General features: G+C 37.9%; 3 protein-coding genes across 3 annotated transcripts; 2 read left to right on the top strand and 1 right to left on the bottom strand.

Moving 5' to 3' along the window:
* Nucleotides 1-397: 397 nt before the first annotated feature.
* cts12 (cathepsin 12) lies at nt 398-4,105 on the bottom strand. Its single transcript, XM_073862026.1, has 8 exons — nt 3,895-4,105; nt 3,547-3,686; nt 3,346-3,468; nt 2,848-3,012; nt 2,350-2,571; nt 2,002-2,170; nt 631-733; nt 398-519 (listed from the first exon to the last, which is right to left on the bottom strand). Exons 2-8 carry the CDS (start codon nt 3,682-3,684, stop codon nt 417-419), a joined length of 1,023 nt encoding a protein of 340 aa, XP_073718127.1. The 5' UTR covers nt 3,685-3,686; nt 3,895-4,105; the 3' UTR covers nt 398-416.
* Nucleotides 4,106-7,642: 3,537 nt separating this feature from the next.
* On the top strand, nt 7,643-16,722 carry ankrd29 (ankyrin repeat domain 29). Its single transcript, XM_055218807.2, has 10 exons — nt 7,643-7,854; nt 8,493-8,603; nt 8,725-8,823; nt 9,294-9,392; nt 11,643-11,741; nt 12,011-12,109; nt 12,191-12,289; nt 12,487-12,582; nt 12,920-13,018; nt 16,316-16,722. The coding sequence occupies exons 1-10, from the start codon at nt 7,843-7,845 to the stop codon at nt 16,397-16,399; spliced, it is 897 nt and encodes a 298-aa protein (XP_055074782.2). The 5' UTR covers nt 7,643-7,842; the 3' UTR covers nt 16,400-16,722.
* A 613-nt stretch (nt 16,723-17,335) lies between these two features.
* Nucleotides 17,336-24,469, top strand: LOC129454321 (vacuolar protein sorting-associated protein 4B). Its single transcript, XM_055218803.2, has 11 exons — nt 17,336-17,543; nt 18,009-18,120; nt 18,278-18,428; nt 18,508-18,563; nt 21,642-21,761; nt 21,841-21,997; nt 22,495-22,643; nt 22,804-22,885; nt 23,691-23,910; nt 23,990-24,130; nt 24,221-24,469. The coding sequence occupies exons 1-11, from the start codon at nt 17,523-17,525 to the stop codon at nt 24,320-24,322; spliced, it is 1,311 nt and encodes a 436-aa protein (XP_055074778.1). The 5' UTR covers nt 17,336-17,522; the 3' UTR covers nt 24,323-24,469.
* Nucleotides 24,470-24,743: the final 274 nt, after the last annotated feature.

Below are 24,743 nucleotides of genomic sequence, written 5' to 3'. Positions count from 1 at the left end.
GTAGAAAAAATAAGTAGGGGCTATAATAATGTACAAAATCCTCTAAATAATAATATGGATAATGTATATATAACAATATATAATATAGAAAATATTACTATGTGCATTATAATTATAGCCTAGTACGTGATTATTGCGTATGTGTGTTATTTGTTGTTCCTGCATTTTTTTGTACATTTAGAAGACATTTTGATACCAAAGTTTTTGTTGAATCATCTGTATGCACATCTCATGCATAAATTTGCATGCATGCTTAGTGAATGAGACTCACTGTTTGCCTGGATTTGATTCTCAGGAAATGCATGGACTGATGCAAACAGATCTAGCAAGTGCCTTCAAATCACCAGGATTGTAAATTAACTGATTACGGACACAAGGGATTTTGTTTGTATTTATTAGGAAATTTTTCGTTCCTCTCACACAATGGGATAGAGGGCATAGCTGGCAATGCCGCAGCTGTTTCTTCCATTCCGGAGCATTCGCATGTATCCACCTTCTCCCCATTCTGTTCCCCAGCTGAGTGAAACAAGAAAGGCCAAAGTCAACTATCTGTACTATGTTGCGATAAATAGATTGAAATAAATGCTTGAATTATGTATCATTCATTAAACAAAGACAGTTTCCCAGCTGTTTTTGATAATCCAGTAATCTTTGCCCCCCTCTGAGCCATAACCAACCAGAAGAACAGCGTGGTTGAGGTTGTTAGGGTTACAGTTCTTCTCCTTGTAGATCCCTGTTGATAGATAGATATAGATATAGATATAGATATAGATATAGATATAGACAGACAGACAGACAGACAGACAGAGATAGATAGATAGATAGATAGATAGATAGATAGATAGATAGATAGATAGATAGATAGATATAGATATAGATATAGATATAGATATAGATATAGATATAGATAGATATAGATATAGATATAGATATAGATATAGATATAGATAGACAGGCATAGATAGATAGATAGATAGATAGATAGATAGATAGATAGATAGATAGATAGATAGATAGATAGATAGATAGATAGATAGACAGACAGACAGACAGACAGACAGACAGACAGATAGATAGATACAGACAGACAGATAGATATAGATATAGATAGATAGATAGACAGACAGACAGACAGACAGACAGACAGATAGATAGAGATATAGATATAGACAGACAGATAGACAGATAGATATAGATATAGATAGACAGAGATAGATAGATAGATAGATAGATAGATAGATAGATAGATAGATAGATAGATAGATAGATAGACAGACAGACAGACAGACAGACAGACAGACAGACAGATAGATATAGATATAGATATAGATAGACAGACAGACAGAGATAGATAGACAGACAGACAGACAGACAGACAGACAGACAGACAGACAGACAGACAGATAGACAGACAGATAGATATAGATATAGATAGACAGAGATAGATAGATAGATAGATAGATAGATAGATAGATAGATAGATAGATAGATAGATAGATAGATAGATAGATAGATAGACAGAGATAGATAGACAGACAGATAGATATAGATATAGATATAGATATATAGATAGATAGATAGACAGACAGAGATAGATAGATAGATAGATAGATAGATAGATAGATAGATAGATAGATAGATAGATAGATAGATTTAGATATAGATATAGATATAGATTTAGATATAGCTCGACAGCCATAGATAGATAGATAGATAGATAGATAGATAGATAGACAGACAGACAGACATAGACATAGACATAGACATAGATAGATAGATAGATAGATAGATAGATAGATAGATAGATAGATAGATAGATAGATAGATAGATAGATAGATAGATAGATAGATAGATATAGACAGACAGAGAGATAGATAGATAGATAGATAGATAGATAGATAGATAGATAGATAGATAGATAGATAGATAGATAGATAGATAGATAGATAGATAGATAGATAGATAGATAGATAGATAGATAGATAGATAGATGTTCTTACCTGAGCTGTAGAATAGGAAGCTTGGGTTGTCAGCATCTATGGCAACAGTGATTGGACCGACCGTTGCCACGGCGTCAGCCAATGCCTGCTCATCTCCGGCTGGGGTGAACCTATAGTCACTGATTCTGGCGACAGCCAAATTGCTGTCATAGAAACATGGCTGGGTATCCTAAGAAATATATAAATGTGAGCTGATCATTAAATCATCGTTCGAAAAGTACATTTAGATCAATTTACTTTATAATCAATAAAAATCAATACTAAGCCGAAAGCTTTAAAGTAATCCAGTACTCAAGATACATTTCCAGCCTATGTTTTGCACCTATATTTATTTAACTGATCACTCACCACTGATGTATATGGGTAAGTGTCAGAGCTCTGCAGTCCGTTTTTGACCACATAATTATATGCGTTTGCCATCCAAGCTCCATTGCAACCGTACGTGCCGTAAGACCTGGAACAGTCCATCAGATTTTGTTCGCTCAGAGACACTAACCGGCCCGTTCTCTTAAACATTTGTCCTTCAATAGCACCCGTAGTGCTGAAAGCCCAGCATGACCCACAGTATCCCTGAGTAAAGATAACACATCAATCTGTTTCACATCTTAATCCGCTTAATTTAACTTTTGACATATGCCATATTTGCATTTATTGGTATTCAGAGATATAAAACAAGCACGACGCTAGCAACAACAATATCATGGGTTCGAGTCCTGGAACGTACATATATCGTGCATCTGATTGTATAATTTAATTGCACTATAAGTCACTTTCAGATAACATAGATAAGGGAAAGGACGGCTTTATACATTCAGGATTAAACTGCAATATTAATATGAAACCCACCTGGTCTTTAACTTCTGTTACATATCCCAGCGCTCTGTAGTCCACATGAGTCAATCCCAGTCTCTTAGCATTTGCACGAAGCGTCTGAGCAGATTCAACCTTTCCTTTTCTATTTACCTGCCCATTTATAGTGGCGCCCAGTAAACGTTTATACTCCACCTGGGTCTGCAGATTAAATAAAGAAATAAAGAAGATGGAAAACGGGATAAGAAATAAGTTTAAAGGACATATTGAACTTGGACACACTTAATACTATACAGTAGAATCTACAGTACAATATGCACTTTATTAAAACATCTAAATTAATTTATTATATACATACAAATTTTAAACAATATTTCATATAAATCTGACTATATTATAGGAAATCAATAAAACTCATATTATGTAGCTAAAACACACTTTCTGTATTTAATTTTCTAATATATATATATTTACCCACATTTTAACATTTATAATGTTGTCTTTAGTTCTGTATGAACCTATTGGTTTACTCACAAGGTCCCCATATTTGTTCATCGCCATGCTAAACGATGACCGTCCAATGCGGAAATCTTCATTGTTTCTCTCAATCATTCCCAAGTGGGTTTCCCAGATGGCTCTTCTCTGATTGTCATCGCTCTAAAGTTAAGACAACAAAAATGCCACTTGATGAGTTACTATAGCACGTACTGTATAAAGAAATGGTCTGCATCTTACCTTCTCATCATACGACACTTCATTATGTTTCTTCCAGAGCATCCAGTCCGAGACGACCTCTTCTTCTGAATCTGACGCCACTTGCAGAGGTTCCCACATGAGGAGCACGAACAGCGCCAGTCGATGTGCTTCAAACATGACTTTGGGCATGAACAGAAACTTTAGGTATCTGAAACTTTTTTCTTAAAGCACAATTTAGGTAAATTTAGATTCAAAATTAAGAAAGTTTTTTGACATGTATATTATAAAACAAATTCCTAGCATTGTAAAAGATAAAAGATAATATGCTTGATATACTGAAGTTGTTTATAATAGTTACCCCAAATCCAAAAGAAACAGTGAACTTACCAAACTAAAAGCTCTGCAGAATGGGGATAGGTGGTTGTTTCAAGTAATGTGCACTTCAAACTGCAAGATGCATTTTGCATTATATACACCATCACATAGGTGTGTCCACACCTGTTACACTATGTCATCCCGAGAGAGGAAAGCCATAATTAACAAGATTTAACATAATCCTATATTGCATCCAGCACTTCTAAAAAAAACTTTGTTGTTTCTTAATATTTCACAATAAACCTGATTTTTATGACCTAGCGTTTAAGTTTTTGCATTTGGCCTTTCAAAGTATACATTTTATCAGAAGGGCCATTCCACCATATTTTACTTTTTAAAATGATTATTGGTCAATCTCAGGTGGCTAGATTATTTTTTTAGGTTTCTTAATGAAGGATGGAGGCATTTTAGTAACAGGACTGAGTTTTTAGCATAGATTTAGCAAAAACATTAAAGTGCAGCTATTTTATTGCTTAAAAACAATGTTATTTTGTGTATTTGGTATAATACAATGTGTTTGCGTGGTTTATGGTAAAAAACACATTATTTTCCACATACAGTACATTTTTGTAGCTCCAGATTTCCCTCTCTTCCTGAAACGCTCGAATTTGGTACAAAACTCATTGATTTGAAAAGCTCTGTGTCCCTGATTGGCCAGCTAATCTGTACCTTGTGATTGGTCTGAATACCTTGTGACGCTCCTTACCATGTTTAAAAGATTCGCTCGCAATGCTAACAGGAGTTAACTTATGGCTGATTTCGAAGCGGGAGGAATTATGATAATGTCGGTCTTGTTTACATCACCAATCCCAGGAAGTAAACTGTTGCCTACAATCCGTGTGTTTGTTGTAGTCCAAGAAAACAGATTTACGTTGGAGATGATATCTCACATCATCGTTTGGGGTTTGTAGCTTTTGCATATCGTTAACATGTACTAATACACACTTACAGACCAAAGGAAATGTAAAAATGTGAATCGGACAATAGGTGCTCTTAAAATGTATATGCATTGAAAATGTGCTGATAGCATGAAGACACTGTGCAAATTCTAGTGATTTACCAATAATTTTATTTTAAAATAAACCGATAACCTCAAAGAAATAATATAGGTATTGAACATTAAGATTGACATTCACAGTCATAGCATCAATATCATAAAATACACAGAAAAGAAAATGAGAAAAGTAATTTTTGATCTTCACATGGCCTTCAGAAAATCCAGATGATGTACCTTCCTCTTGAAAATGTGACTTGTGGAATATTCCTAGATATAAAATTTGCATTTTATCTAAAATAGTATGTCTTTTTTAATGCTAAAAAATATAAACAGCAAAGATGGGATATGGACCCACACAAAAATGCAAAAAATAAAGATATCTGAAAAAATGTTATGCTCTATAGATGGTTTCAGCAGTAACAACATAAACAAGTGGCTTTCGTGGTCAACACGGAACTTCCGGTAAATTCCGCTAAGAATAAATAACAACAAAGTACTTTAAACTTTCTTTATTTATATAACAAGAAAAATAAACAACATGTAGATTACATTGGAAACCAAAACATTTAGTTATTTTCGACAGGCATATGGACTACGGGAACATCCGGGAATTTGACTGTAAATTGTCACCGCCTCTTTTTGGGGGAAAACAAACTAGACTTCTCATAGACTTCCATACAAAATAGCGGAACAAAGCAACGTTCGTGCGCAGCCGGCAGGCGTAAATAACTTATGAAATCACTCAGATTAAACTAGTCGAGTAATTATCTGTCCACCCTGCCTGCCATAGAGCGCGAAACATACATTAACACATTTTATATAAAAACATGTCCTTTTCACTCTCACAGCGTCAAATTTGTGTAACAACGTCATCCAGTGATTACTGGAAATATCATTAATGCTAGTAGTTGTATGGCTGGACGGAAAAGTGGACTGGGTACTCTAAATATAAAGACATAATATATAAATACGAAGTAACTTTCAAATACGAAGGAAAATCATTCACTGGCTTCCCTGTTGACTCGATGAGGTACGAGTAAATGTCTGAGTAAGACACCTCTGGCCAATAGGGAGCGTTGTTACACAAATTTGACGCTGTGAGAATGAAAGGACATGTTTTTATATTGACCAAATTAAATGTGTTAATGTATCTTTCGCGCTCTATGGCAGGCAGGGTGGAAAGATAATTACTCAACATTTTTAATCTAAGTGATTGCTTAAGTTATTTACGCCTGCCGGGTGTGTACGAACGTTGCTTTGTTCCGCTATTTTGTATGGAAGTCAATGGGAAGTCTAGTTTGTTTTTCCCCAAAAGTGGGCATGAACCTGTTCAGAGACATTCTATGACGTTGCGCCGGTTGTGCGTATTGTTGAAGAGTTCGGTTTAGCAATTAGTCAGACCATTAAAAAAACTGAAACCGGAAGTAAAGTTCGAACCAGACGTGTATCGCGTCACCGCACGTGCGTCCGATGAAACCGTCTATATTTTAAAGTAAATTATAAAAAAAATCTGTTTTTCTATGTAGTTTTCATTAATGTTTTAAATTATATAGTTTAAATTTGGTGTTAGATTAATATGCAGGACACTTTGCTTAAAGCGTAACTAAACCCCTGGTCAGAGCCTGACTCCACCCACTGGCAATATTTGAAAAATGCAAGAAAAGTGGGCAGATCCCAACGGAGATAGAGGGGACGAACTAAGTGTGTGGTGAGATCGTAACAAGGGCGTGGTGATCTTAAACCTGCTTACGTCACGAGTCATTTTTTGGACCCAACATCCAATAGAAAAATTCAACTGCAGTAGCCACCGTTCAACCTGATATATTGTAGTATTGAAACACTTTATATCCAAATGTCAAAAAACTTACTGAAATCAATGAACAGCACTAATAAAGCCCTATTCTTACAGATCATTAACTAAAAAAAGTTGGTTTAGGGTTTAGTTACGCTTTAATACTAATATTTATTCTAGAGAGTCTATTTCTATACTTTTAATGTCCCGATGACCGAATTGGCACCAATTCGGTTGAATGGCACAGTATGTGCATGTGTTTGCAGAGAATTAAACCACAACTTTTGTGCTACTAATCCAATACTCTACCAATTGAGCTGCAGTTTTCAGTCCCTGGTCCATATTTTTATCATGTTTTTAATCTGGTTATTAAATTGTCTACAGTATTGTTCTCGGATTAACTAAAGTTTAGGAACATGGCTTACTTTGCAAAATTAGGACGGTCAATATTTCATTCTACAATGAGTCAGCAGTGTTCAAATGCTTGTTTTGAATATAATGAATGTACTAGTAGACACACCATATCCATAAAGTATAGTCCATCCACACTAAAGCCTTTATTATGAAGGTAATGTTAGTGATAGACTGCTGATTCATGTTGTTTCACTGTGCGTTTTTTAAATGCACCACGTGAACATTAGCACCTGAGGTCATAATTTACACCTGTTATTAAATTTCATCCACAACTGTCTATGTACGTCAAATAATGGGAGGTAAATAATTGCTCTTTCATGGCAAGTATCAAATTTACCTCAGATATGATTTTTGGATTGTCATTGGTAAAGCATTGTGTTAGCAGTGCAATGGTCACGATACGTTTTATTTACATTATTTGTAGTCTTTGGTATTTAAAAAAAATCTAAGTAGCCTACCCCTGAAGCCTGAACCTTTATAGCTAATATGAAAGAGAGAGAGAGAGAGACAGAGAGAGAGAGAGAGAGAGAGAGAGAGAGAGAGAGAGAGAGAGAGAGAGAGAGAGAGCGAGAGAGAATTCGCTGTTGATGCAAAAGCTGCTGGATCATCTGGCTCGTGCCGTTTACCGCTCGTTGCGGTTACCGTATATCCATTTATTCGGAACCTCGTCCTGACACAAAGCCGCATTGTGGATGAACGAACATCATAAAGCAGACAGCGCAATCCAGCAAGATGAAGCTCGACTGAATTTCCTAGGATGTCTTTCAAGGTAAACATACGGATACTGGTAAACATACGGATACTGACAATAATACAAAAACACTGCTAAATAAAACATTAACATGGATCAGAATAAACATGGAATTAATTAACGAATTGTTTTTAAAAGCGCATTTCCGTCGTTTCTTTCAGTCGTGTGTTTATGGCTCTTTCTGTGCTGTCTTTGACTTCATGCAGCGCTGCGCAAACAGATCATCGTTTGACATTCAAATACCGCGAGAGAGAATCAAGGGTGTACAGAGCAGTCTGCACTCGAATCGCTCTCGCGGTACTATGATGTCATAGTTCAATTGGTTTACGCAGGTTTGACCGACCGTGTGTCCGCCTATCCCGCCCTTCCAAAATATCACCATTAAACATAGTTTATGCCGAAATAGCGCTTTAAGTAACTTATTGATTCACCTCTCTAAATTTATAGCAAATGTTTTTATTCATATTTATTTTATAGGCTAGCACTTTCTACAATTTTGACAGACAGACAGAATTTTCCTATACATAATTATTTAATAATAATGCTGCCATGAGTAAATACATTTCTGCATAGTTGAATCTGACATAAATTGTATGTGTCTGGGTCTGTTTATGTTTGTTTGTGACTGTCTGTGTGTCTGTTTATGTGTTGGACAGAAGGAGACCCCGCTTGCCAATGCCGTGTTTTGGGCAGCCAGGCAAGGAAACTTGGCCTTGCTTCAGCTGTTGTTGAACAGTGGCCGAGTGGATGTGGACTGTAAAGATTGTGTACGTATATCTGTTATATACAAACAGCTGTGCAATATAATGCAAATACGAAATAATGCCGTCACCTTTGTCTTGTGAGGTCATTTTGTCCCATAGACTTATCATTGGTGTGTTTTGGCAGTATGGGACCACAGCTTTAATGGTGGCATCCTATGGTGGGCATTATGAGTGTGTCCGTGAGCTCATTATGCAAGGTGCAGATATTAACCTACAGAGAGAGGTACGAATACTTTGTGTATCTGGGTTCGCCTATATATGTATTATCTACTTTATTGTGTGCATTATATTATGTTGCAATATGATTGGATTAGATTATAATCAGCCTTTCATTACTGTATCGCCCTGAGAGGTTTATGATGACCAGCTACAGTAACTGTACATTATCCTAGCTACTTACCACATAAATAAATAAACGGGCATAAAGTATTCATTTGAGTCGAAGTTATTTTATTATGTGGGATGAAAGATACCACAAAGTGATACAAGAGAGAGTTTAATGTCATTATATATAATATGCCACGACTGACCAATCAGAATCTCACTGGCATTTCTGTTGGCGCCTGTTCTTGCTGTTTAGCAGGAGGCTGTGCCGAAAGTTATTTCTGTCTGACCTAAATATATAAAGAGTGACAGCTTGTGATATTTAGTACAAGTTGTTGAAATTGTACTCTTCGGATGTGTGTTTTCCAGACAGGTTCCACTTCCCTCTTCTTCGCTTCACAACAGGGCCATAATGAAATAGTCAAGCTCCTGTTTGAATTTGGAGCTTCCACCGAGTTTCGGACAAAGGTATCTTAACCGTTTGCTTTAAAGAGGAATGAGATTGGAGGAAGAGCACATGGAGACCTTAAAGGTATTGCGGAGGATTTTCTTTTTCCGGGTGGATCATCAAGACTATTGCTCCTCCTAGTTGTCAATCAGGAGTGTTGCGCAATTGCATTTAAAAAGTGGAGAAGGCGGTTCTTTTCTAAAATACGAGAAAATCCTCCGCTACACCTTTAAAGTCACTATGAAATGGAAATAGCGATTGTCTTATTTTTCCCGTCGTGACGTATATCCGAGAAAAGGCCTCTGAAGTACAAAAAAGCTTTAATTCTTCTGTCGAGAACTGATTGGATCATTTCAAGTTGTTGCTACTTGCTAAAAGGTGTGTTCGAGTTCATGCGGCACTGTGCAGACCGATCAGTGAGGTTTGCCGCTTGCAGACGAGGGAAGAGCTGAAAAAGGAGCCATCAAGTCAGAAACATTTGCTGCTTGCCGTAGTGATGTGGGCGCGGGGTTTTCTTTTTATAATCACGAATGAAATCAATTAGATAGTGAATTTGTCAAAAAACAAAACTTTAAATAAAAGTTGCAACTAGAACACCTTTATATTGAATATTTTAGTTGCTGTTTATACTGTATACCCGGAAAAAAAAACAGGAAACATAAGCCTAGATTATTAAAATACAAATAGAAATTTTTTTTGCCTTTTTACAAGGCACAATGTGACATATTCAGGTATATTAACGAGTTTTACTTGTTATAAAAACATACATTTTTAATGTTTATTAGTGGAACCGAAGGTTGGATTAAACATGATCGTTATCATCAGTGAGACGACCTGTCACAAAGAGCTGTGTCATCATCAGAACTCCGTGCAGCCGCTTTCGCGGTACATTGATACCATACGACACATGCCTTCAGCGCCAGCTTAAGTCGGATAAATTTCGGTCGGCATGCACTGCTTCAAGTCAGCCGCCTATTGGTATGCGCAGCGCCGCATGAAGTCGAACACACTTAATCGCTGCTATCTTTTTCCGGACCCCACCCACCTGCCATACCTTGTGACCGGAAATAAAGAGAGATCGTTTCAAGGAGGGGAGGAGATTTGTGTTTTTGATTAAAGATCATGAGGGTACCAGAATTTTTTATACAATAATGAAGCACACAGTTAAGTCATTTGTGAACAAAATACCACAATATTCCAAAAAAAAAGTTTTTCATTTCGATTTCAACTTTTAACTTTAATGGGACATACACACCAAATGCGAACGATTTGCGCGAGTAGATTACATACAATGTCAAGGCAAAGAAGCGATCAGACGCGTCCTTACGCGGGGCGATGCGAATGACGCGATATGGGCTGCGCGTTTGCCGTGAAAACATGCACTATTCGCCTCAAACGCGTCTTCGCCCAAGTTGAAAATATTCAACTCGGGCAAAAAATTCACATGACACGAAGTTAAATCGCGCAAGTAATCTAGAGCCAGTAACGCGATGCCCCACGTTTTGGTGTAGTGCTGCCTCACGATTAGTCGTGAATAATCGTTTGCAGAATAAAAGTTTTTGTTTACATAATATATGTGTTTGTACTGTTTATAATAATTATTTATATATAAATACACATAAGCAAATGTTTCTTAATTATATACGTGTGTGTGTGTGTGTGTGTGTGTGTGTGTGTGTGTGTGTTTGTGTGTGTACCTGGTAATTATCACGTTGTGGGGACCAATTGTCCCCATAAAGATAGGAATACCAGTGTTTTTGTGACCTTGTGGGGACATTTTGATGTCCCCATGAGGAAACATCCTTATAAATCAAACAGAATGATGTTTATTGAAAATGTGAAGTAGCAGAAAGTTTTGTGTGATGGTTGGGGTTAGGGATGGGGTAGGTTAGGGGAATAGAATATACAGTTTGTACGGTATAAAATGCATTATGTCTATGGAATGTCCCCACAAAACATGGAAACCAGAATGTGTGTGTGTGTGTGTGTGTGTGTGTGTGTTTATACATAATTATTATACACAGGACACACATATTATGTAAACAAACTTTTATTCTGCAAACTATTATTCACGACTAATCGTGAGGCAGCACTAGTTTGGTGTGTACGTTGCATAAGTCTCCTCAAATGTATCTCCTTAGAAATACATAATCTTGTATGTATCTTCTTTAATGTGCTTTAACACCAAAATCTACAATTGAAATTCAAGAGATTTTGCTTATTGTTGTTGTTGTTGTTTAAAAGTTTGTCCTTCTTTTTTTCTGGCACAGGACGGTGGTACCGCTCTATCTGCCGCCTGTCAGTACGGTCGCACCAAAGTGGTCGAGACTCTTCTGAAGAACGGTGCGAATGTCCACGACCAGCTAAATGTTAGTCGACACCACTTCCCCTTTTGAGCCTGCAGTAATGTTGCTCTTTAAAAGCTGTAGCTGCCAGTGAGAAGCACATTTGTGCCAGCTCTTCTAAGGTTACTGCTGATTCAGATACATTCGTGTTTGAATCAGAACCAGACATGTTTCTTAGAGAAGTTGATATAGACATTTTAAGAAGAAGTGCGTAATTTTTTGTTTAAAAATATTTCTCTCATCGCTGTATAATCATCAAATATTGCTGTTTATCAAACAATTGGTCTTTGCAGGATGGTGCCACGCCTTTATTTTTGGCCTCGCAGGAAGGTCATGTGACAGTAATACGCCAGCTTTTGTCATCTGGGGCTAAAGTCAATCAACCACGAGAGGTGATTTTTCAACATCTAGACGTCAAATGTGATCATTTGCACTATCCAATAGAAATAACAGATCTTCTGTTTTTGGGTCAGGATGGTACAGCTCCGCTCTGGATGGCAGCTCAGATGGGTCACGACGAAGTGGTTAAAGTTCTGCTTCTGCGAGGTGCGGACCGTGATGCAAATAGAAAGGTGTGTGTATAGGACTTACCTGGGTCATCTGATCTGGTTTTCACTCGCTTTAGCTTTGTATCTGTACTTGGTTTAGCATGTTCAGCCAGGTGGAAAAGCAGCTCATTAAAACTGCATAAAATATTTGACCAATTAGTAATTCATTCTTTGATGTCCGTGTCTCTCATTGCTGTTTCGGGTTGTGTTTCTGACTGAAGGATGGCTCCACGGCTCTGTTCAAGGCTGCGCATAAAGGATATGGTAACGTAATTGAAGAGCTCCTCAAGTTCTCCCCATCTCTTGGCATACTGAAGGTATAAAAACACATTATCTGACATGCTTTGTATACTATAAACCTATCAGCTTGAATTATGAATATTCATTTGATGATGTTGTGTGGTCTTAGTTGAAAAGCAGGCCTAAGAAGGCTTACCAAAGTAGATATATTTCAAACACACTACTTATTTTGCATATTGTAGATGTTTCAGACTTGATTCAGAGTCAAATTTTGATTTCACCCCTGCTTTATAACAGAAATACTTTTTGAATGACATGACAGATAGCATTTTTGTAAGTTTTAGCATGTTATTATCCCTTACTTATTATCTGTGTATATTTGTATTTGTGTGTGTGTATTTTGGATCAAACTAGAACGGTTCCACAGCTCTTCATGCAGCCGTTATGGGCGGGAATCCAAAAACGGTTGCACTTTTGCTGAAGGCAAATGCCGACCCAGCTTTACCTAACAAGGTTAGTTTGTTGCTTGGTTAAAGTCCTCCTCTGGTGAAAATCAAGTTTTTATTGTTGTTTATATGTCTATGTGGTGTTTTAAGACAAACCGTGTGCAACCATTCAACACAACTGCTGAGTATTTTCTACATAAAATTTGAGTTTTCCAAAGACATCTCATTCCCGCGGTTTGAAATCGCATTGGTTTCCTATGTCACAAACATGTAACCAATCAGGGCTCGAAATTAATCTTCATCATCCTGAAGATTAAAAGCTTGAACAATAAAACTTGATCTTAAATTATTTGCAACACACTTGTGCTTGGCCCATTTTTTAACAAGCTCTTTTATGCTTAAAATGTGTAGATTCATGCGACCCTATAAAAACATGTAATGTTATTTTAACCCTTGTGCATTGTTCAAATTTACTACCTTTCGTGTTGTTAGTGGATGAAAACATCCACTAAATTCAACGGCTATAAAAATATATCAGATGAATATTTTTTCCAAATTTTATTTTACATTAATCTGTTAATCAACCTCAGTACTAATCAAAACTACCAAATGCTACACAAAAACTAAAAATGCTTCAAAGCCAATGTTTTTACCAATCTTTGACATACCCAAGACTGTGAAAAAGGTTAAAAAATCCAGGTTACAATCACTTTTTATATTGAAAATCAGTCATTTTGTGTGTGTTTTTTCCCCAAATCAGTGACACCACTTATAAACTTTGGCAATTAAAGAGTTAAAATCAACGGCTATAGACGGGTTGCACGGCGACGTCACTAACTGGCTTTCTGCCTCCTGGATGCGCGCGCACCCTGCAATGTTTGTAAACTTGCAACCCGTCTATAAAAACATTTTTATAGCCGTTGAATTTAGTGGATGTTTTCATACACTAACAACACGAAAGGTAGTAAATTTGCCCAAGGTATATCGTTGAGTTTTTGAAAAATTTCAAAGCATTTTCTTAAAGGTGTAGCGGAGGATTTTCTCGAATTTTAGAAAAGAACCGCCTTCTCCACTTTTTAAAAAAATGCAATTGCGCAACACTCCTGATTGACAACTAGGAGGACCAATAGTCTTGATGATCCACCCGGAAAAAGAAAATCCTCCGCAATACCTTTAAAATATATGTAAATATAAGATTTGTCACCAAAAATCATTCAATTTGCTAAAACAGAGAGAAAGTTGTGGCCAAATTAAGAGTAAAAAAAACCTTGCAGTGGATGAAAACATCCCCAACAACAGATTATTTTTACAAATCTCTTTTTTTCTAATTTTTGTGGATTCTGTATTTTCACTTTTCATTTTTTTAATGGTTTATTACATTTCACTTATCAAACAGCATGATTTATTAACTGAATTCATAAAATATAATAATTCATATTTTCTAAAATAATCAAATAAAAATAAAACAAATTAATTTTCAAAACATTGCATTTTTATTTTTAGTCAAAGTTCTTCATAACTAAACTTTGTTTAAATTAAAAATGAAAATACAAATCTTTTTAGGGTGATTATAATATTTAAGAAATAAAAATAATTTTAAATCATTGATTTTTATTTATAAAAGTAGATTTATTTTATTATACAAGAGGAATATATTTCTGTCAACTTCATTACGTATTTAAAGGCGGAGTCCACAATGTTTGAAAAACGCTTTGGAAAAGGAGACGGGCCGACTACCAAAACACACTTATAGCCAATCAGCAGTAAGGAGCATGTCTACTAACCGACATCCTTGCCGGGTTGCGTATGTGTGGGGCGGGTCTATCAACAGCAGGTCCAGATTCTATTGGGGTAGAGGCGTGTTTGTTTAGCCGATTTCAAATATCAACATTGGCTTTCAAACATCGTGGACTCCGCCTTTAACCATCGCATTTCTCAGTGAACAAAGAAATCCGCATGAACTCTGACAGCAGCTCTGAATATTAACTTCATTTATTTGTGTCCTAAAACAGTACGAAACTGCGTCATAGGTGTAAAGTTTCATTGGTCTCTATGAGATGTTTGCTAATTTTTTCACATTATATGCAAAGGTTTCGTAAAGAAATGAAAACACATCACACCGCTACAATCATTTGCACTCGCACAAATGCTCCCAAATATATATTGAGGTTGCGCCAATTACATTTTAGGACCATATGCCTTGACATCAACACAGTTGAACGAGTGGCCTTTGCAGTTATGTGTCTGAAACTGTCGAATGTAGCATCTGTGTACATATATATCTATGGTCCGAGCTAGGGTTGCCGCGGTGACGGAATTTTCCCACCGGTTAATCAGCGCGTCACAAACTCGGTGATCCCGGTATCACCGAGTGGGAGGGGCTTATAAATGCGCATGCAGACGTGCACATTTTACTTTCACTTTTGAATTACGCAACTGTTTAAATGCATCGCTTGCGTAAGCTGCATTAAATCGCCTATGAATTTGCGTGCAATGTGACTGCAACAGCTGGTTTAAGTTACTTAAGTGCTTGAGTCAATGTGCGCAGGTAATTCTCACAGAACCCGCCAGTCCCGCAAGCAGAGCAACCGGCTACTTCTCCATAAAAGCGCTGCTTGAATGATGGGTTTAATATTTTTCTTGATGAAAAACACAACAACAAAACGATCTCGCTTATATTAAACATCATATATGTATATTATAACAAAAACGAGCAAATCACGCGGCTTCTGTCATCATCTGGTCAGTCAGCTCGCCTTGCAAACTCTGACAGAAATAAATGAAATCTGACACCTGCTGCTGCTCTGTGACGTGACGCGCGTTCAGCCCCGCTGAATTCAGACAACAGACACATTCAGTTGTAAGTGTTTGCTCTCTCTAACGAAACTAAATGATTTAATTACACGAAAATATCAAAACGACGGTGAAAGACGGTGTCGCGGTGGGCAAGTGATATAACCGGTGAGAGGCTGAAGCACCGGTTATCACCGTTTCACCGACTATCGCGGCAAGCCTAGTCCGAGCTGTGTGATTGAGTAGAGGCGGGGACTAATTTGCATATTCATAGCTCCGTGTGTACTAAATGAGGCAAGGGTAGAGTTACATTCAAGCTGTTTTTAAGCATGAATAAATTACTGTCACAGGAAAAACTTTTATATATTCTGTTATGATGCTCAAAGATAAGTTTTAAGTGATAAAATTATCGACTACAGGGGGACTTTAACACTAAAAAAGGAAATACCCGACTAGTTACACTAAAATATGATAAATGCAACAATTAATTTAATTTACAGAGGATGAAATAATGAGAATATGTTGATAATTTGATTATTTTTTATTTTATTGTATTACTTTCTCTATTCAGAATAATGAACTACCCGAAGATCTTACGAAGAATGAGCGCATCCTTAGGATCCTTCGACGGCCGATGCTAAATGGAGCCAGTTGATGACTGTTGTGTTTGCTCTTAGCTCTATGTTTATTGTAAGTTCATGAAAGATAAATGCACTACAGCCTCTCTAGAGAGGTGAAGGAGACCTCTGTAACAGCTTGTCAGTCTCATAACAGCGGATGTTTTAATGGTGCTTGCTTGCAGCTTCTCAGTTCAGATGGACAACAAACATGCACTGAAAAGCAGAATTGCTTTATCTTTGGCCTTTGTGAATGATGTGATGTCATATTGAAATGCAATATAGTTTTTTTTTTTTTTTAGTTTGATGGAGATATTTTGTAGAAAGAAATAGTTTATGTTCAATGCTGTTGAGTAATGTTGGAGTGGTTTTTGGTTTGCAAGCATATTTTATTTAACAGCATGTTAAGGTTTTGGCGTCATAAGTTCTCTAAAGAAAATAAAACTACAAACAACTACACTTGCTATGGACTCTTGCTATATTTATTTAAAAGTTAAAATATTTTTTCTTAACTTATCTTTTGTTTTTGTGAAAAGTGATAAACTGTATATATGTGAAAATAATAAATGTTTGAAATGATGCAAACGTCCTTTTGCATATACTTAAATAAATGAAAAATAAGCTTAAAATAAGATGTTTTTTGTGATTATTACACAAATATTTCAATTCAAATAATTATGGTGCTTACTTTACTGAATGGACTGCATTTTGATTTTAAACGAACCATTTTATCGCGATTTATGAGATCAGCTGCGTAGTTATGTCGCAGTAAAGGTGAACTACAGGTGTGTTCGTGAATTTCATGCGTCGAGCAAAGAACCGAGAGGCGGATGACATCAAAGTACCGCGAGAGCGATTCGATTGTATGATTTGTCGGTTCGCTCTCGCGGTGCTTTGGTGTCATCCGCTTCTCGGTTCTCGCATAAAGGGCTGGGTTCAACACGTGACATGCGTGACGTCACGGTAAACACTGAGCGCGGAAGTGCGAGAGGACGCACAAATTGAACCGTGTCGTTTTCAACCGTCTATTAAACGCGTTAAACGGTTATTAATTTAAACATGTGGAAATGTGAAACATTACCGCCGACGCAGTAACCAACCATCAGTTAATTTTTAAGAGACACGTAAGTTAAGACGTGTCGACAGATTTATTCGACAACAATGACCAACGTTAATTTACAGGTAAGATTTTAGTCATGTCAAAAAACTTAATGTTGTGTGTTTGTGTTGTGTTAGCAGTTATTTACTCTTGCGTACGTCAACGTACGTCTTTTCATAAATATATAACATGTTTGTTTTTTACGGTACTTTCTATTGTAGCTTATTATAAATATCTATCTATCTATATCTAGGCACGTTAATTTGATAGTATCACAAAGATGGACTTTCTTTGTTAATGTGTTTCTTAAAGTTTTACTGGATTAAAACGCTTTTTTACTCGTGTCTGCTTTACATTCTTCAGACTGGTCAAACAAGTTATTCATACACTATATCACACCACAGCACACATAACGTTATATTATATAACATAAGCAGTCTAACAGATTTCTAGGCCTATCATAAACTTTAACAATATATATATATATGTAAGATGTTGTCACCGACAAGCTCTCCATGTTGTTTTATTATCTCTCTTCTACACAACAGAAAGCCATTGATTTGGCCAGTAAAGCTTCAGAGGAGGACAAAGCCAAAAACTATGAGGAAGCTCTTCGCCTCTATCAACATGCAATCCAGTATTTTCTTCATGTGGTGAAGTGTAAGTGATCAAACCTTGATATCTTTAATATTAACTGAGTAAAGTCATGTCAAAGATTGAGATGAAATCAAAGTTTAAAGCTCCAAGTAACCTGGATTTCACAGACAACCTCACATCTTATTATTATATTATGATTTCATTGTGTTTCCCCATAAAGATGACGCTCAGGGGGAAAAGGCCAAGCAGAGCATCAGAGCGAAATGTATGGAGTACCTTGACCGGGCCGAACAGCTGAAACAATATCTGAAGAAGAAGGATAGCGCACCACCATCCAAACCTGTAAAGGTTCCTCAATCTGATGATAAAGGGTAAGAGACCGCTAATAGTCGAGTATGAGATCACAAAAACCGAATACACGACAGTCTTATAACATTTATTACTTCACAGGACTGATAACGAAGAGGGCGATGCAGAGAAAAAGAAATTCCAAAATCAACTTCAAGGTTACATTATTTATTTATTTATTTATTTACAATCAAAAGTCTGTATTTCATAACATTTGCATTAAAGTAGTGGTTCACAAACTTTTTACACCAAGTACAGCACCACCATAATGACCAATATTAAAATACAGTAGTGTAGTAGGCCTAACTTTTCAGCTATAGCTAGTATGCACAGTTAAAGTTCGGTATTTTACACTTGAAGCCCTTTTTTCGGATTGTTTGTGATGGAGTAGAACGGGTTTGGCTGAGATTCGGACATATGGTGCTGGCCCGAGAGTTTTCGTGTTTTTGTTGTATCGCCTCCCACCTCTATAGTGGCCGTAGAGGTGCACTGGAGCAATCCTTCCTGGAATGCATTGGACTTTCGTTTACAAAGATGTGAAACTCACCGAGTGGTCAGGGGTGTTCACTGATATGCTCACGCAAAAATCGCTGCAAAAGGTGCTTTCCAACAGGTGTTTTAGCATTCGTTGTAAACTTGTGGACCTATTTTTCCAAACGCCTCACACCCGTATATTCTTCCGTTGAGAGCTTGAATAATAGACACTCCAGCCCAGTTGGTGGCGATAATCCACCTTTGCCATTTGCAAGAATGCAAACAACGTTTCCGGCACGGAGTAATACCGTACCTCACAGCACATCTAATACAAGTCAATGGAGTTGGACAATAACTACGATAAAACAGCTGTTGGAAAGCATCTTTTGCAGCGATTTTTGTGTGAGCATATCAGTGAACACCCCTGACCACTCGGTGAGTTTCACGTCTTTGTAAAAGAAAGTTTAATGCATTTTAGGAAGGTGTTTCAGTGCACCTATGCAGCCATTGTAGAGGTGGCGGGTAATACAACAAACACACGAAAATTCTTGGGACAGCATCATATGTCAAAATTTCAGTCAAAACTGTTCTATTTCATCATAAACAATCTGAAAACAGGGCTTTAAGTGTAAAATACCCAACTTGTCCTTTAATGATTAAATTAAAGTGTGCCAAAAAGTTCAATTAAAAACTGTACTGCACTTACATTCGGAAGACACATATTTCAAAGGACGCATCCTTCAAAGGCTGGATCCTTCAGAGGACGTAACCTTTGAAAAATGCAAGCCTTCTCATTTTAGTTTGCTTTGTTGACTTCGGAGGCTGCATCCTTTTATCCCTTGATCCAGCCTTCGAATTGGGCCACAGGGTGTTTGCGTGTTCGTCTTTATGCGCAGCCCTGTGCGGACTTGTTGACGCACTGTTGATGACAAGGCTCTGTGAGAGGAGATTAGTCTGTATTCTTTCGAATAGCTCTCGTGGAGCAAAGCAGCCCTAAAAACACACCTTCTGCCCAAGGCCCTCAAATCAAGCACAGGCAGATCTCTGTGCTTTCCCAGCGACAGTTTTTCTTTACCCCCCCATCTCGACCTTTACCGCTTTTTTTCCCCATTGTGCAGTTCACGCATTAATGCGTTTGGCAGACACTTTAAGCTGAAGCAACTTGCACTACAGCATAAATGCAGTGAGGTTTATGATTACAAGAATAAAAAATAAATTGCCAGTGGGGTAATTATACCCAATTTTGCTTCTTTAAAGGAAAACACCACCGTTTTTGAATGGTTTGCTATGTTCTTACTTCAACTTGGACGAATTGGTACATCCCTATCTTTTTTCAATGCGTGGTATTGGTCTTTGTGCGGCGCGTCGTGAGTGTGTTGGCGTTTGGCCTGGCGCCGTTCATTCCTTGGGATCCGGGCAGGGATGAGTTTGGAGGCCACCAGGCACTTCCATGTTTTCCCAATTTGAAGACTGTTGCAAGAGTAATTACACGAGTAAGTATGCAAAATAAATAAACATATATGATAATACAAAATAAACGTGGTGATATGTTTTTAAGCGGATAAAAAATTAGAACTATATTGTATGGCGGAAGAGCACTTATGGCGCTTTTCCATTGCATGGTGCCCCACGGTTTGGTTTGGTTTGGGTCGGGTCAGCTCACCTCACTTTGGCGTGGTTAGCTTTTCCATTGAGTTTAGTATCACTTCGCAGTGGGAGGGATTTTAGGCGTGTCATTATATTTGCGCTGCATACGGCTGTGACATCATACAAGTGAGAGGAGAGCGTTGTTCTACATTCCCATTCATTTATTTATTTCTCAGTCCGCCACAAAATTAAAATTGGCCACCACAAATAGATGTTTGCACATCGCGTTTATCACTACCTCTGTCTCACATGACAGTTTCTGTTCAAACATCCGCGGCATCAGCTGACGGCGCTCCGCTGAGCCTCACTGAAGTTGCATTTAAGCACATAATGCTGACGTGCTCGTCGCGAATGTTCCGCCACAAACTGAAAGTCTGGAAAAAACTGTTATGGTGTCGCTGATTCTCAACATGTGGATGTTTTTCATCGCTAAAAGGGAGTTTGGGAACTTATAGCAGAGCACAGATGACAACATGTTTGCTCCAGACAGCGCAAGCTAGCCTAGCACAGGTAAAGCTAATACATTCTAGCAATGATGCTGATAGTGACGTTTCTTTCAGACCAATCAGTGATCTACAGTGTTTTCGCGTCATGTTTGGTATCAGCTCGGGTCGCTTGGAACCCCAACCGAGGTGGTACGAAAAAAAGTATCGGGTACTACGTACTGCACCTAATGGAAAAGCTCCCAAAAGTAAACTGACCCAGACTGGACCAAACCGTGGGGTGCTATGCAATGGAAAAGCGCCATTAGTTTACAGCACTTCAACCCCCCTTATTTTGTGCCACCATACTTACTCGTGTAACTACTCATGTAACAGTCTTTAAATTGGGAAAACATGGAAGTGTTTGGTGGCTTCTAAATTCATCCCTGTTTGGATCCTAAGGAATGAATGGCGCTAGGCTAAATGCTAACACATTCACGACGCGCTGTGCAAAGATTAAGTGCATGCATTGAAAAAGATAGGGATGTATTAATTAGTCTAAGTTAAGGTAAGAACATAGTAAAATATTGAAAAACGGTGGTGTTTTCCTTTAACTTTATTTTATTAAACAAACAGACCAAAAGAATATAAGTGATTTTTTTTTTACTCAAGAGATAATTTGTATTTGGTTAGGTGCCATTGTTATGGAAAAACCCAACATCAAGTGGGACGATGTCGCTGGATTGGAGGGAGCCAAAGAGGCTCTTAAAGAGGCCGTCATTCTGCCAATCAAATTCCCTCATCTGTTCACAGGTACGATTGGTTAAATCACTGAAATGTGCACAAGTGTATTTACCAACAAATACAAACCCCTCATATTGAATCCCCATAGGAAAAAGAACTCCCTGGAGGGGGATTTTACTCTTTGGACCGCCAGGAACCGGAAAGTCCTACCTGGCGAAAGCAGTGGCTACCGAGGCCAACAACTCCACGTTCTTCTCCATCTCATCATCAGACCTGGTGTCCAAGTGGTTGGGAGAGAGCGAGAAGTAAGATGAGATTATGATACCATTCATATTGATTTGAATTAAAGGTGCAGTGTGTAATTTTTAGAAGGATCTCTTGACAGAAATACAAAATAATATACAAAACTATATTATAAGAGGTGTATAAAGACCTTTCATAATGAACCGTTATGTGTTTATTACCTTAGAATGAGACGTTTTTATCTACATCCACTGAGGGTTTCCTTACATGGAAGTCGCCATTTTGTGCCGCCATTTTTCTACAGAAGCCCTTAACAGACAAACTTTTTTACTACGTTGTCTCCAATGATGACATGTTTGTCCGGTGCCGACTACCGTAGCTTCTCTATGTGTTTCAAAAGCGAGGGGTGAGCAGTGGACTAAGCCATTGGTTGCAATTCGCGACCTCACCACTAGATGCCGCTAAAATTTACACACTGCACCTTTAAGATGATTTAATAAGGGAAGATTATCAAGAAGCTCCATGTTTATTTATTACACAAATCTACTGTCATCTCCAGGTTAGTAAAGACTTTGTTCAGTCTTGCACGGGAACACAAGCCTTCCATCATATTCATTGATGAGATTGACTCTATGTGCGGCTCGAGAAGCGAAAATGAGAGCGAAGCAGCTCGCAGGATCAAGACCGAGTTTCTGGTCCAGATGCAAGGTAAATAGCAGCTAAAATATCCTGAGATTTGATGTGAAAACTTTTTTTAAACTACATTTACTGCCTAATGATAAATAGCAACGCAGATGTTAGCATTAGCATTGCGCCTAGCTATGTTTTATCCAACGTGTAATCAGGGTTTTGTTTGTGGATCTCTCAGGTGTAGGAAACGACAATGAGGGAATTCTGGTTCTTGGTGCGACCAACATCCCCTGGACGCTGGATTCTGCCATCCGAAGAAGGTGTGTGGCTTTTCAGTCTACAGGGTTCCCACGGGTCCTTGAAATCCTTGAACGTTTGTGAATCTGGGGAAAAAATTCCAAGCCCTGGGAAGTTTTTGTATATACATACATATATACAGGTCATTGAAAGTGCTTGAATCTATTTTATGCAAGAAGTTTTCTGGGGAAAAAAATGCATATTATTCCCTGTGTAGTGTAGGATAATATCATAAAATTTCTAGACTTTTTAAGCACACGTGCTAAACTGTTCGCTTTTATATCTTCTGTATGTGAATGTTGATTCATACCAAAATGCTTTTTGGCATAGTTGTGTTTGACACATGAAAAAAACTTGGGTTATGAATGTAACTGTTGTTCCCTGAGAAGGGAACGAGACGCTGCGTCTCCCTTGCCATACTTCCTGCGTCCCTGTAAGCCGTCTTTGGCAATATTTCAGAAAGCGATATACTTCCTGGCTCCCGCGTCACCCTGTCTTTGTCTTTAAGCCTCACAATTGGTTGAATTTGATATACACATTAAGACGCACTTACCCCTGGAGGCGTCAACAAAGCGTCACCGCAGTGACGCAGCGCGAGTACCCTCAAAAGGGAACAGTAACAATGTATCTTAAAAGGTAACACAATGTAACCTTGCTCTCACTTGAAATGTGTACCCACATTAAGTCCTTGAATTTGAGGGTATTGAACCTGGAAAGTCATTGAAAGGTCCTTGAATTTGAAGTTAACTAAAGTGTGGGAACCCTGAATCAAACATATATTTGAACCTTTGTAGATTATTCCTTTTTAACATTGCGTTTACCACCCAGGTTCGAAAAGCGCATCTACATCCCTCTTCCCGAGGAACACGCTCGCTCATTTATGTTCAAGCTCCACCTCGGCTCCACTCCCAACAGCCTCACGGAAGCCGATTTCATCACATTGGGAAAGAAAACCGACGGCTATTCAGGCGCCGACATCAGCATCTTAGTCCGAGACGCCCTCATGCAGCCCATTCGCAAAGTTCAGTCATCCACCCACTTTAAAAAGGTACTGATGCACATTTATCACACTTGATTGAAACAATCTTCCCGAGATTATTTAACACATCCCATTTTTATTTGAAAAGGTCAGAGGGAAAGCGTGGAACAACCCTGATGTCGTCGTGGACGACCTGTTGAGCCCCTGCTCTCCGAACGATCCGAATGCTGTAAAGATGACCTGGGTGGATATAGCCAGCGATAAACTTCTAGAGCCGATTGTTAGTTTGGTAAGTATGTCATATCATAGTAAAATTATGTAGTGTTGTTGTGTTTGAAACTCAGAGTTAGATTTGACATCTACTGTCGTGTTTTCACAGGAGGACATGCTCAGCTCTCTGGAGAAAACTAAGCCTACGGTAAATGAGGAAGATCTGGAGAAGCTGAAGAAGTTCACAAACGACTTTGGGCAGGAAGGTTAAAACAACAGCTTTTTTAGATATTCATTTGTTTCACTATTAAAGTCTGTGCAGGGTTTATCTTTTTAAGTTCTTTGGAAATGTTTAATTCGTGAAAAGTATTTATATTTTTCCATTGTTATGTTTACAATACAACAAAACGAAACTGGCGTTTTACTGAGTTTGTTTGTTTTCCAGATCTTTTTACTTCTTTTTGTTTGGTAAAAGCTATTGAGTCAATCTTTGACACTGGGTTTGTAAGCGTTATACATTATTAAAGGAATAGTCTACTCATTTTCAATATTGAAATGTGTTGTTGCCTTGACTGGGAGTTGTTGGTGCATCCCTCTGTCGTCTGTGTGCGTGCGCGTGGGCGCTGGAGCGCGCTGCGACGCTTCGATGGCGTTTGGCTTGGCCCCATTCATTCAATGCTACCAATCAGAGA

The sequence above is a fragment of the Misgurnus anguillicaudatus genome, chromosome 23, assembly GCF_027580225.2.
Source record: "Misgurnus anguillicaudatus chromosome 23, ASM2758022v2, whole genome shotgun sequence".
Classification (NCBI taxonomy): domain Eukaryota; kingdom Metazoa; phylum Chordata; class Actinopteri; order Cypriniformes; family Cobitidae; genus Misgurnus; species Misgurnus anguillicaudatus.
The sequence above is the reverse complement of the archived record's forward strand: the minus strand, read 5'-3'. Positions and strand labels throughout refer to the sequence as shown.

What these genes read in the sequence shown, in the direction of transcription:
- cts12 (XM_073862026.1), bottom strand. Translation starts at nt 3,684, where the DNA reads ATGTTTGAAGCACATCGACTGGCGCTGTTCGTGCTCCTCATGTGGGAA. An exon ending in TAACAGAAGTTAAAGACCAG is followed by an intron (nt 2,572 to 2,847) that starts GTGGGTTTCATA and finishes ATCTTTACTCAG; the next exon opens with GGATACTGTGGGTCATGCTG. An exon ending in CTTACCCATATACATCAGTG is followed by an intron (nt 2,171 to 2,349) that starts GTGAGTGATCAG and finishes TATATTTCTTAG; the next exon opens with GATACCCAGCCATGTTTCTA.
- LOC129454321 (XM_055218803.2), top strand. Translation starts at nt 17,523, where the DNA reads ATGACCAACGTTAATTTACAG. An exon ending in TGGTTGGGAGAGAGCGAGAA is followed by an intron (nt 21,998 to 22,494) that starts GTAAGATGAGAT and finishes TGTCATCTCCAG; the next exon opens with GTTAGTAAAGACTTTGTTCA. An exon ending in GTTTCTGGTCCAGATGCAAG is followed by an intron (nt 22,644 to 22,803) that starts GTAAATAGCAGC and finishes TGGATCTCTCAG; the next exon opens with GTGTAGGAAACGACAATGAG.
- ankrd29 (XM_055218807.2), top strand. An exon ending in ATGTGGACTGTAAAGATTGT is followed by an intron (nt 8,604 to 8,724) that starts GTACGTATATCT and finishes GTGTTTTGGCAG; the next exon opens with TATGGGACCACAGCTTTAAT. An exon ending in ATATTAACCTACAGAGAGAG is followed by an intron (nt 8,824 to 9,293) that starts GTACGAATACTT and finishes TGTGTTTTCCAG; the next exon opens with ACAGGTTCCACTTCCCTCTT.